The sequence below is a fragment of the Paroedura picta genome, chromosome 6 (genome assembly GCF_049243985.1).
Source record: "Paroedura picta isolate Pp20150507F chromosome 6, Ppicta_v3.0, whole genome shotgun sequence".
NCBI lineage: Eukaryota > Metazoa > Chordata > Lepidosauria > Squamata > Gekkonidae > Paroedura > Paroedura picta.
Window position 1 is genome coordinate 128,437,919 of NC_135374.1, and position 13,875 is coordinate 128,451,793.

At 47.7% G+C, this 13,875-nt stretch overlaps 1 protein-coding gene across 3 annotated transcripts in view; it reads left to right on the plus strand.

Moving 5' to 3' along the window:
* Positions 1-13,875, plus strand: part of TDRD3 (tudor domain containing 3) — a 139,347-nt gene that overhangs the window by 36,014 nt on the left and 89,458 nt on the right. For all 3 annotated transcript variants that reach the window (XM_077344125.1, XM_077344126.1, XM_077344127.1), the window contains exon 2: positions 11,699-11,783. In XM_077344125.1, coding sequence (XP_077200240.1) covers positions 11,699-11,783 — 85 coding nt within the window. The remainder of the gene's footprint in view (positions 1-11,698; positions 11,784-13,875) is intronic.

Consider the following 13,875-nt stretch of genomic DNA (forward strand, 5'->3'; position numbering starts at 1 on the left):
GCTGCATAGTATGACTGTTGCTCACCTGGGATGGAAGAGAGAACAGGTTGTGGGAGCACAGGTTGTGTTTTCATCAGTCCTTCCTGTAAGTGGCCGAGGCCTAGGAAGAGAGAGAAAAACTATGCAAGTAAATGACTGGCTATGTCAGTGGTGTCCACGGGAACAATTTGGATTTCTGGATCATGGTCAACGATGTCAATATGAGGGGCTATTATCAGGAGATGGTGTGCACCTCACAAGGGACGGAAAAAGTATTTTTGGGAAAATCCTTGCACACCTGGTGAAGAGGGCTTTAAACTAGACACAAAGGGGGAGCAAGACATAAATTCAGAACTTGGTGTGATGGCAAGCTCTGAACATGAGAAGATATCAAAAAATGAAAAGCATGCCTACTGGATGGGGGATACGCTTCTAGGTAACACTGTGTGTGAACGAGACCTTGGGGTACTTGTGGATTGTAAACTAAACATGAGCAGGCAGTGTGATGCAGCGGTAAAAAAGGCAAATGCCATTTTGGGCTGTATCAAGAAGAAGAGAAGAAGAAGAGTTGGTTCTTATATGCCGCTTTTCCCTACCCGAAGGAGGCTCAAAGCGGCTTACAGTCGCTTTCCCATTCCTCTCCCCACAACAGACACCCTGTGGGGTAGGTGAGGCTGAGAGAGCCCTGACATCACTGCCCGGTGAGAACAGTTTTATCAGTGCCGTGGCAAGCCCAAGGTCACCCAGCTGGTTGCATGTGGGGGAGCGCAGAATCGAACCCAGCATGCCAGATTAGAAGTCCGCACTCCTAACCACTACACCAAACTGGCTCTCAACAGGGGCATCTCATCAGAATCACAAGATGTCATAGTCCCATTGTATACGGCACTGGTCAGACCACACCTCGAGTACTGTGTGCAGTTCTGGAGGCCTCACTTCAAGAAGGACGTAGATAAAATTGAAAGGGTACAGAGGAGAGTGACGAGGATGATCTGGGGCCAAGGGACCAAGCCCTATGAAGATAAGTTGAGGGACTTGGGAATGTTCAGCCTGGAGAAAAGGTTGTCACTTAGAGGAGGGCAGGATGCTGTTCCCATTGGCTGCAGAGGAAAGGACACGCAGTAATGGGTTTAAACTACAACGATATAGGCTAGATATCAGGGGGGGGGGGAAATTCACAGTCAGAGTAGTTCAGCAGTGGAATAGGCTGCCTAAGGAGGTGGTGTCTGCTATAGACTACCAAGCCAGTCAGAGGACTTGAATGAGATACTGCTAGACCAAATTACACAATTTTCAAAAACGGGGAAACAGTGGTCATGGGTGACTTCAGTTACCCAGATATCTGTTGGAAGACCAACTCTGCTAAAAATGCAAATTCCATTAAATTCTTGTCTTGCCGATAGCTTCATTTCCCAGAAAGTAGAGAGGGGAACCAGGGGCTCTACTATTTTAGACTTGATTCTCATAGCAGTGACTATGTGCTTTTGGAATTTTCCATCGTGGGAAAGAGAAAACCTTTACGTAGTCGTACATATAGACTGGACTTCAGGAAAGCTGATTTTCACAGACATAGAGTTCCATGGTCAGAAAGATTTAAAGAGACGGGAATCCAAGAGGGCTATGAGTTTCTTAAAAGTGAAATACTGAAGGCTCAATCACAAACCATTCCCTTGAGAAGAATAGAGGGAAGGAGCCTAAGGAAGCCAAGGTGGCTCCATAAGCAGTTGTCAAAAGATTTAAGGAATAAAAAAGAGTCATTTAGGAAATGGAAGGAAGGCCTTATTACCAAGGATGAGTATAAACAAGTAACCAATAATTGTAGGGGGACTGTTAGAAAAACTAAAGCTCAATATGAGCTTAGGCTAGCAAGAAATGCTAAACATGACAAAAAAGGCTTCTTTAGTTATATTTCAAGCAAGAAAAAGAATAGGGACACCATAGGATAACTGCGGGGACAAGAAAGTGAAATGATAAGAGATGATGAAGAGAGGGATGAACTACTTAACTCCTATTTCTCCTTGGTGTTCTCTTGTGAGGGAAATAGTGATCAATCTGGCAAAAATGTAACAACACGGGGGACGGGAATAGTGGCATAGGATCACTGTTGGAACAGTCCACAAACACCTAGTTTCTTTAAATGAAACAAAGTCTTCTGGGCCAGATGAATTGCATCTAAGAGAACTACAAGAACTTGCAGATGTCATCTCTGAACCTCTGTCCATTCTTTTTGACACTTCTTGGAGAACAGATGAGGTGCCAGATGTTTGGAGGCGGGCAAAAGTTGTCCCCATCTTCAAGAAAGGGAAAAAGGAGGATCCGGGTAGTTATCGACCCGTCAGCTTGATATCTGTAGCTGGCAAAACTTTGGAACAAATAACCAAACACTCGGTCCTTGAGCAGCTGGAAGTGAGAGCTGTGATTTCTAAGACTCAGCAGGGGTTTCGCAAGAACAAGTCATGTCAGACCAACCTTATCTCTTTTTTCGAGAAAGTGACTACCTTGCTGGATCAGGGGAATGCCGTGGACATAGTTTATCTGGATTTCAGTAAAGCTTTTGATAAGGTTCCACATTATATTCTTGTTCACAAGTTGGTAAAATGCGGTATGGATCCTTTCTGTCAGGTGGATCAAGAACTGGTTGACAAATTGTACCCAGAGGGTACTTCTTAATGGTTCAACATCTTCTTGGAAAAGAGTGACAAGTGGAGTACCCCAAGGATCTGTCCTGGGGCCTGTGTTGTTCAGCATATTTCTAAATGATTTGGATGAAGGATTAGAGGGGATACTTAATAAATTTACAGATGATACTGAACTGGGAGGGGTAGTAAACACAACTGAAGACAGCAACAGAGTGCAGGATGATCTTGATAGACTCGAGAAGTGGGCTAAACTGAATAAAATGAAATTGAATAGGGACAAATGTAAAGTTCTGCATTTAGGTAGGAAAAACCAAATGCACCAATATAAGATGGGGCAGACATGTCTTGGCAGCAGCATGTTCGAAAAGGATCTAGGAGTCTTAGTAGACCATACATTGAACATGAGTCAGCAGTGTTAGTGGCTAAAAAGGCAAATGGGAAACCCGTGGCAGCGGCTGCCCTGCCCTCTCAATCCCCCCTCCCACTCTCCCCAACCCGCCATCCTCCTCCGTCCCCGGTACCGCCGCCACGCTGCGCTCTACCTCTTTCCCCAGCGAGGACGGCCTGCCACACTCACTGGGTGCAAGGCCCACCCCGGAGCTTCGCTTGGATGCCACGCGCGTCCAGCCCCACACACAAGTCGCCCACGGGCCCACGCGGAGCCACCCCAGGTAATTCCGCTCCGGGGGAGTGGTCCGAGCGCCGCGGGACGCTGCCCGGCCCATGCCGAGCCCGCTCCAAGGGCCGTGGGACTCAGGGGTCAGGGGCTTCGGGCGGGCCCCCCCCAGGAGGGCGGCAAGGGCCACACGGCCATGTACAATACCCATTGTATTTCCTCATACAATGGGCTTTAGATCTAGTAATACATAATTCAGTTATGTGAGCCACGAAGAGCTTTGGTTGGAATACAGTTGACCTAACTGCAAAAGTATGATACATGGTTAGGTCTGGAGTCTCAGGATTTGGTTGCTCGGGTTTTGGCAACAGGTAAAGAAGTTATCAGAGTTAGGCACATCACAGCTAGAACCGCAGTCAGAAAGAGACCAGCTGCTCCCTGAATCTCATAGAAGATGTATTTGTGGGACACTCAACACAAAGGGTTTCAGAAGATGATGAGTGTCCAGGACCTTTCTACTTGCAAGAAGATAAGAGTATTTGCTCAAAGCAGTTGTTCCTTCTCCTGCCACAAATCCTGTTTTTTATCTGAGTCCGTGTGCCATCCCTGATAGCAGGATATACCTCTTCCTTGTAGCTGTTGTTACTATTCTTATTGTCCTTAGGCACGTTGTTTCATCCCTTGACCTTCCCCAAGGAAGTGAGGGGGCTGACAGGTGGCAGCCTGGAGCAGAAACCTGGTATAAGCTGGGGCGGTTGAAGGATGGCTGAACAGGACGGGTGCTGGTGGTGAAGAGCTGTTGGCCACAGCACCACTACATTAGGTGCAATCACTCTCCTTCTCTTTGATTAGTGGGCTCACTGGGGCACCTTCACTATGTTCCTCCCCATTGCTGTTGTCCCCGTCCTCTTTGCTCCCACCCATTGCCTCCCCATTGCAGCACTGCATGATGTCAGCTGCCCCCCAGCTCTCTTCCATATAAGCATAGTAAGCTGTGAATTCCCAAGAGCTCTTACGAGATTTTGGGAACCAGAAGAGTTGCCTTGATAACCATCCTGAGTGTCTGTACCTCTTGGCAGTTTGCTTGAGACTTGACGCCCGCCTCTTGAGGTGCATGCTGCTTCCCTGGAGCCCAGCTGCCTTGACTCAGGTGGAGCCAAATCCAGCAATGCTTGCTGAAATGTGAGTGATGTAAGCCACGCTACTTGTCTTGTTGGACCACATTGGCTGTGTTGCTAGACCAGATATGCAGGCTGACTGTGCATATGGGCCTGCACTAGTGCATTAGGAATCTAGCCCTTGATAACCCAGGAATTGTAGGCAGCAGCTGCTTCATCTGCTTTTTATTGCTCATTTCCATCTTCTTCTCAAAATCGTGGAATGACTGCTAGAAGCTGTGGTAACTTCTTAACTTCTTCCTCTTCCTGCATATTTGACTGCAAGTTGTTGTTGCATGTAAGTGGATGGGGATTGAATTTACATTTGTGTTGGCATGTGAGAATCTGTATTGTTCCAGAGTTGCTCACTGGATTGTGGCCAGAAGCCGGATGAGACATTTTTGGAAAGTAAAATGGGGAGGAAACTCTCTCTCGATATCCAAGTTTTCTCTGTATGAGTCCCTACATGAATTGTGCGCTCTGCTTCTCTCTGATAGGGTTAATAGTTCTTCCTCTTGGTTCTTCCTGGTTATGGGATTGATTCTTTTGAAAATCCTTCCAGAAGATGTTCTGAAGGCACATAGTCTGATTTGTTTTAGAAAGGAATACAAGGCCAGTTTCTTGCTTTCACTGATGAACAGGGTTTTTTTCCTTTATCTGCTCCCGTTATCTTATTTGTCTCCAGAAAATGCTAAACCATGAAGCCACCACTATCCCAAGAAATGAAGTCCTCTCCTGAATCTTACTTTATTGCCCAATATTGTTGGTCAATGTCTGTGAAAAGCATAGTGTGGTATGCATGCATTTGGGTGGCCTGTTGAAATCAGAATCACAGAGTTGGAAGATACCTCAAAGGGCTATCTAGTCCAGGCTCCCCCCCACACACACACACCTTTGGGGGGACTTAAAACTCACACACTTCTGGCAGGTGCGCATCCAATCTACTCCTTAAAACTTCCAACGAAGGAGACTCCATCACTCTCCGAGGCAGCATATTCCATCTACAAACATCCCTCACCACCAGAAAATGCTTTCTAATATTATAACATTGTAGATCAGTATTATAGCAGTCAGTCGTAGAATCATACCAAGGTCTCTCTGCTTTCGAGTTATTTAAACTTTTTGTTCTGTTTTGTTCTGAGGAAGCAGAACAAAATTTGTGACCAGTGGCACCTTTAAAACCAACAAAGCTTTTGCACACCAAATACCTTTTGCCTTGCATAAAACATTGTTTGTCTTAAGGGTGTCAGTGGACTCAAACTTGGTTAATATGGTGAACTTAGTGATATACTAGATGAGGGGGAGCCTGGACAAGATAGCCCTTGAGAAAATCAATTGAAAACAGGTTGTGAAGATTTCTGGTCATTTAGCGAAAACACTTAATAAAATTGGTGTTAGATGCAGAACCAGCTGTGAAAATTATCTTTGGAAATGGTCCCCCAGTTTTAAAGCAAGAAATTATTTTTTTTAGAGAGCAAGAACCTGGGATGTAGCAACAGTTCCACCCAGTGGCAATTCTGTAGTTGTACAATTTAGCATTTCCGAGGTTCTGTTAAATAGGTGCTACAGCGCTGGCCAATTGCACCTTGCTCTCAGATTGCACAGAAGCATAATGCTGCACTCTGTTCATGACATAGCAACATATTCTTGATAACATTCAACGCTTGCATCACATGGCTCAAAATGGTTTCTAGTTTGCAGGCTTGTGGAACATTGTTATTCAGTTTCAAAAGCCATATTTACATTTAAGGGTATTTCACTGTCTTGTTAATCAAAAGGGAGGGGCAGTGGCTCCGTGGTAGAACATCTGCTTTGCATGTAGAAAGTCCAAGGCTCAGTCCCTGGCATCTCCGGTGGGAAAGATCAGATAAGAGATGTGAAAGACCTCTGCCTGAGATCCTGTAGAGCAGGAGTCTTCAACCCCCAGTCTGCGGCCCGGTACCAGGCCGCCAGCGGCCGCGCCTGCCTTCCCCCCCCCGCAGCGAGAGGGGGGGAAGTGGCAGGCCCGACCGCTGGCACGCCAGTGACGCAAACGCGCGCGCGGTGCCGCCTCGCATGCGTGTTTGCGCCCCCTGCTGGTGAAAACGTGCACGTGCGGCTGTTCTGCGCATGCGCGTTAGGACCACCTAGTGGCGAAAATGTGCATGCGCATACTGCAGCCTTATACAGATGAGTCCATCAAGGTCAGTACTGCCTACTGACACTGGCAGGGACTCTACAGCAGGGGTAGTCAACCTGTGGTCCTCCAGATGTTCATGGACTACAATTCCCATGAGCCCCTGCCAGCATTTGCTGCCAGCATTTGCTGGGAATTGTAGTTCATGAACATCTGGAGGACTACAGGTTGACTACCCCTGCTGTAGAGTCCCTGCCAGTGTCAGTAGGCAGTACTGACCTTGATGGACTCATCTGTATAAGGCTGCAGTATGTGTCCAGGTGTTCAAAACTACTTTGGCAGATTAATATTTTATTTTTATTTATTTATTTAGATTTTTATACCGTCCTTCCCTACAGCTCTGGGGGTTTACATGAAACATTGAAGAACATTTGCATAGAACAATATCAATATAACAAATAACAATAACATCTCAATTAGAACAGCATCCCAACAAACCCCTTACAGGAGGTTGGCTAAAGACAACTTGTGATTTCTTCGAAAATGACTTGAGTGGAAATTGGAATGACAGCTGTGCGTAAACGCCTGGTAGAGCCTCAAGTTCTGTATCTGGCCACTAATGCAAATGGCAAATTAAAATCCATGTTGAATTTCAAGTGGGAGAAGAAAAATTGACACTTGGTTTATCATTTTGGTTGTAGGCTGGTTATTAAAAGGCGCTTAAGGGATAGCGAGACATGTGGAATAAATTTCCAGAAGCTATGAAACCATGGGGTGGGAAATGCCTCTTTTCTTCCCAGTCCTCTAGAAAAGTTGTTAAACATATATACGGTAATTACTTGCTTATCAAACCTAAACTTTTAAACTGAATTAACATAAAATGAATCTTTTATTACTTGGTGCTGAAAGTTGTACTACTTGATATATTCATGACACTTAAAAGTATAAATTCTTTTATTTAAAAAAACAAGTAAAATTGTACCATGGATCATTAGCATACCCAGTTCTAGGGAGCGGACACTTCAATCTGCTGTATACCATGTTTTGGACTTAGGGGCACCGTACCACAATGGCTTGAATCCTATTTGAGGGTTGGCTCTTAGAAGATAGCCTTGGGGGGTTCCTGATCTGCCTTTGGCTGTTGACTTATGTCGTTCTGCAGGAGTCAGCTTTCTCATCCAGGCTATATCTGTAAGAAGCTACAGGGAAAGGCTGTTGGGCAGTAGAGGCTGTAATATCACCAATATGTGGATTGTGGGGTTGTGTGCAGCCATTCCAGCCCGAAGCAGCCAGCGCTGTGGGAGGGACGGTGCCGGCATGCCAGTTGGCGCACAGAGGCAGGCAGGTGCAGAACTCTGCTGCAGCGCTGGCTGCTTCGGGCTGGCATGGCTGCTTTGTTTCTTCTTCCTCTTCCTCCTCCTCTTCCTCCGAATGGAGGGAATGTTAGTTAGGGCAGTGGTCCCCAACCCCCAGTCCGAGGACCGGTACCGGTTCGTGGATCAGTTGGTACCAGGCCACGGCTCCTCCTCGTCCTCCTCCCCGGCTGCTGCCTCGGGGGCTGCCCTGCCACTCTGCCACCGGCTCACCTTTGGTGCTCTCCTGCGGCCGCCATGGTTGGGGCTCCCCCCTTGGCATGGCACTGCGCTGATGTTGCTGGCAGTACTCCTAGTGGGCCCCCGTAGGAAAGCAAGCGGAGCAGGGGCTCAGGCGGAGACATTCCTTGGCAAAAGACTACCCCCCCCCCCCCCCACCCCAGGCCTCAGTAAAATTGTCAAGTGTTGACTGGTCCCCGGTGATAAAAAGGTTGGGGACCACTGAGTTAGGGGATAGTAGGCTTGGAAGTGGTGAAGGAGGCGGCCACTATGTAACTCCAATATTTATATCCACTTTCAATGCACTTCCACTATCGTTTGCAAGCAAATTGTGCCTTTTCACACAGTAGAACCCAGTTGAAAAGTGCATTGTAAATGGGTTGAAGGTGCATTAGTCTGTCTGTGTAAAAGTTCCTTATTCGGTCTGCATGTAATTGTAGAATCGTTGCTTTCATGCCGTATCAATACACAGAGTGTCGGTGTGAGTTTCTCCTTGATAGTTTCAGTCATGAAGAATTAGGTTTACATATATGTGCAAAAGTTCTTTACTCCTAAGCTTAGTTGCCACGTACTTGCAGGCAGTCCCAGTTAGCTGCCGTGAATTGGAGATCCGGCTCTTCTAGGATCAATACATTCCAGCCTAGTTTACTGACCCAGCTCATATGCTCTTGATAGCTTAAATTCCAAGTGTAGATGCCAACACAAACAAGGAGTTTTACTTAATGAAAATGAAATTATAACAAGGTGGCAACAAACAGAAACATATGTGTTGGCTGTGTACAGCATCAAGGGCTTCAGTAAACACCGCGTCAGATGTATGTGTAAAACGGTGCCCAAGTTAAAGAAAAATCCTTTGCGCATAATGAAAAGTTTGGAGTTGCTATGCTGAATATTCATAGAGAAGTGCAAAGAAATTGTTTTCAACAGGTAGACTTACTGAACGGGCAGCTTTAAAAGAGCAACTGTTGGGGTAGGAGGAGGGGGAGAAGGAAGACAAGAGGTTTACATGGAATGTAGAGGAGGAGAGAGTTGATTTTTAATACCTCGCTTTTTACTACCCAAAGTGGCTTTCAGTCGCCTCTGTTTCTCCCCCTACATGTGAGGGAGGCTGAGAGAGCTCTGAGAGAACTGTGACTGGCCCATGGTCACCCTGTTGGCTGCATATGGAAGAGTAGACACCCTGTGAGGTAGGTGGTGAACAGCTCTAACAGGATTGTGGCTCTTCCAAGGTCACCCAGATGGCTGTATGTGGAGGAGTGGGGAATCAAACCCAGCTCTCCAGATTAGGGGCTGCCACTCTTAACAACTGCATCAAGCTGGCATAATGAAAGTAGGCATTTTTCGGGTTTGGGTACATTAAACTCAGAAAAGATTGCCATTTCCTAGTATTCCTGAATTCCAGTACTGGTATAGTATTTGGATTTGGTAAATATGCGGGCATGTCCAATTTATCTTGTTCCATTATAGCCTATGGCAGGGGTAGTCAAACTGCGGCCCTCCAGATGTCCATGGACCACAATTCCCAGAAGCCCCTGCCAGCGAATGCTGGCAGGGGCTTCTGGGAATTGTGGTCCATGGACATCTGGAGGGCCGCAGTTTGACTACCCCTGGCCTATGGGAACCATTATAGTTGATGGTCCCCATAATGAAGAATCGTTCTGGGAGAATCTGGGGCTCTGGGAAGGAGCTGCTGTTTGAGGTAAAGGTAAAGGTAAAGGTATCCCCTGTGCAAGCACCGAGTCATGTCTGACCCTTGGGGTGACGCCCTCTAGCGTTTTCATGGCAGACTCAATACGGGGTGGTTTGCCAGTGCCTTCCCCAGTCATTACCGTTTACCCCCCAGCAAGCTGGGTACTCATTTTACCGACCTCGGAAGGATGGAAGGCTGAGTCAACCTTGAGCCGGCTGCTGGGATTGAACTCCCAGCCTCATGGGCAAAGCTTTCAGACGGCTGCCTTACCACTCTGCGCCACAAGAGGCTCTACTGTTTGAGGTAGAGGCACCAAATTTGCAGCATGGCTGTGAGTGCCCCTCCTCAAAAAATCCCCCAAGTTTGAAAAAGAGTCAGCCAGAGTGGCCAAATTCTATGGGCACCCAAATAAGGTGCTCCCATCCTCCATTGTTTCCGATGGAGGAAAAAACATTTAAACTTCAAAGAGAACGTGATTCCTTTAAACTTTAATTACCATTTGCAAGTTTGTGGCATAGTGGACTCCAAAGCCATTTGAAGATCTTGCATTCCCTTGTTCAAGCTGAAAGTTCACTCAGCTGTGGCTATCTGGCAGTCCCAAGTATTTTCAGTTTTTTCTGGCCTATGGCATTTTGGATATCCAAAAATTATTAAAATCGGTATCCGGCTGATTGAATATCTGAAAAATACCAGGTAATTATTTTTCAGGCATTTTTTTTTGGCTCAGATTAGTGGAAAGCACACCTCTAAATGAAAGTTCAAAATCATTCCAAGTCACGTGGGCTTTGTTTTACACCTCTTGGTGTGCTCTGCCAGACTTGTTTTGACACATTTAGAATGTGCGTGGCTTGATATACAGTTCTGAGCGTGCGTGATTTTTTGGCAGGGCAGAAACGCTATTTGTCCTGCCACGGAATAGGGCTTTGCAAAGCAGTTTTGGTATTTAAAGCAACTGCTTGGAAAGGCTGCTGCTTCTTCTGTTGCCCTTGTGGATGGCTGAGATGGGGTGGGGTGGGGATAAAGCTGAACAAACGTGGTTATGTTTTGACGGCTTGGGGCTCAGAGGAGCTGCTGGATAGCATTGCCTTAGGCCTGAAGGTGTTGTTCCTTTTGTGCATCCCCAGTTGGGCAAGTATGAGTTTGTTTTTGTAGCCGTGCAAACGTGTGTCTGCTCTGCCTGTGGAGCCAGCCATAAGTATCAGTAACTTGAACACGTTTATGACAGCACATGCTCACATGAGAAATTGCCTTGTACTGAATAAGAACTTAGTCAGATAGAGCAGCTGTCCCCAACCCCCGATCCATGGACCCATCCCGGTCCGTGGATCAGTCGGTACCAGGCCGCAGCTCCTCCTCGTCCTCCTCCCCGGCTGCTGCCTCGGGGGCTGCCCTGCCACTCTGCCGCCGTCTCACCTTTGGTGCTCTCCAGCGGCCTCCATGGCTGGGGCTCCCCCTCGGCTTGGCACTGCACACTGCTGCTGGCAGCACCCCCCAGTGGGGGGCGGGAAGTCAGGGGTGCCAGTGGGAAAGCAAGCGAAAAACTCTGGGGGCCACTGCAGTAAGCTACATGTCACCAGAAGTGACCTCATCCCTTGTATTAACAGGCAGTCTTTAGGAGGACTGAGAGGGCGAGTAACATGAGGCAGTTTAAGGCATTCATACTTCACCCCCTCCCAGGGACAGAAACCACGAGATAACTCATTCATGCCCTGGAGGGGGAACAATGGAAGCAACCGGTTCCCTAGCTTGCGGCTGAGTCCAGGAGGGAAATGCCGTGGACCCCCTCTGGAGCTCCTGTGGACCCCTTGGGATCTGTGTACCCCTGGTCAGGAATCCCTGCTTTAGAGGTTGGATGAAGGTTTGGTTATGGCTTTTTGTTGCACTAAACATCCATGTTTTCTTTTGATAGGTATCTATCGGATGAAGGGATTGAGGCATGCACCAACTCATCTGACAACATCAACATAAATGATATTATCCTGATTGCACTTAATGTAGGTAACAGCTGGGAAAATCCAGGAATAGTTTTAAAAATTAATTCTAACCGATGGTGGCGGGGGTTGGTTTATATCAGTGGTCCCCAACCTTTATTAGGCTGGGGACCGGCAGGGCATTGGGCCGCGCCCGCAGGGACCGCGCAGGCCACGCCCACACTTCCTGCCGCGCCCGCGAGCCGCGCCCGGCAGCGCCCGTGGGCCGCACCCGCGGATCGGGCCGTGCCCGGCCGCGCCTGCGGACCGCGCCCGCTGATCGGGCCGCGCCCACGAGCCGCGCCCGGCCGCGCCCGCGGGCCGCACCCGTGGATCGGGCCGCACCCGCGGGCCGCACGGGCGCGGCCCGGCCCTGATTCCCTCTCCCCGCCCTCCCGCAGTAAGTAGCTTCCCGGGCTGCAAGCTTGCGGCCTGGGAAGTTTTTTACTGCGGGGGGGAGGGGCGGGGAGAGGGAGCCGCGGCCCGGCGCCATGGCCTTTGCGGCCCGGCGCCGGGCCGCGGCCCGCAGGTTGGGGACCACTGGTTTATATGATAAAATATTGTATATGATGACTTTCAAACTCCCATTATTTTAAATTGTTATTAGAAAATAAGCTGTAACAAGCCAGAAGAGAAGTGGTCCATAATGAAAAGTGGAGTATTAGTTTCTCTATTCATTTAAAGAGGGCACCTGGGGGAAGTCCCTTGTAAATTCGACTTCGTTCCTTCTACGCCTGCATTCACACCTGTCCAACTGGCCGCTTGTCATTTCCTCAGAAAGCGCTTTCCTGGGGGCACCTTTGAGGGGGCTGTAACCCTTCACACTTGGAGGGCAGGTAGAGGAGAGCCAGATGGAGATCCCCAGCACGTTTGGTGTCTTTAGCACACTGGTGTGGGTGTGCGTATGGGGAGGAGGACACTTCTGCATCACAAACTGAGCCAGTTTGTTTGGCAGCTAAACGTTCATGAGGGTTTGTGGCTTGTATACCACAAACTGAACCACATATTCCCAGTTTGTGCCCATCTCTAATTATTTGTCACCTTGCTTTTATGGCCACAGTGATGACACAGACTGATATGGGAAGGTCAGCTTTCTTAAAGGACAGAAATATTTGTCAAGTTGAAAGACCAAACAGGATCATGGAAATTGGCTTCTGCAGAGAGAAATTCTGCAAAGATAGTGTTGCAAAGTAGATTTATATACGATTATGAATTAACATTTTTAAAGTGTTTTTTGGACACTTCTGTGCCTTATTTGTTTTTGTTTTTGATTTTGTATAATAGAAGACTAGTCATGCCCAGAATCTGGATACATTTTGTGATGGTACTGTCATGGCTGTTTTATTCAGAGATGTCAAGCGCACAGGAAACTCACAACAAAACTTATCCAAAAGAAAAATAGTTTTATTGATTAGCACTACACGCAATGGACTGAAAAGTCAAATCTGACTAGAAGCCAGATTTGCCTCAGCTTATCAATACATTTCTCCCGCCCAAAACTTGACAGTTCCCAAGGGGGGGAGGTGAGTGAGAAAAGACATATGTGAAACCAAAACAGGATTCCAAACTCCCATCCTTGAAAGAGGTAACAAACAGCCCTTTCTGCCCATAACAAGATAAGGTTAACATAACATCACTATTCTATTTTATTGCTTACAAACTACAAGGCCGGGACTAGCAGGCGCCGGGCCCCATCTAGTAATATAACTGACATGGAGGAACTCAGGCTAATTTATGACAGAGATTCTACAATCCTGACATCCCTCCGCATTAAAACTAACTTCACTCCCCCACCTAGCCGGCATCAACCGGGCGAGGACAATCAGGAAATGCTCGATGGAAAGCCCGGAGAAGACGGGGTGCCTTCACATTCCCAGCCTCAACCCACTCTTTATCCCCAGAAGGGAAATCCTTCCAATCGACCAAATATTGAAGGCGACCCTTATGCAAGCGAGAGTCTAAGATTTGGTTGACTTCATAGTGGGTGTCCTTATCGATGTAAATTGGAACAGGCATAGATGGAGGAGGGTGCCACTCGTCCGGGGCTGGAGCTCTTCGCAGCAGGCTGGAATGAAAAACCGGATGCACATTCCTATAAGTTTTTGGTAGAGCTAGC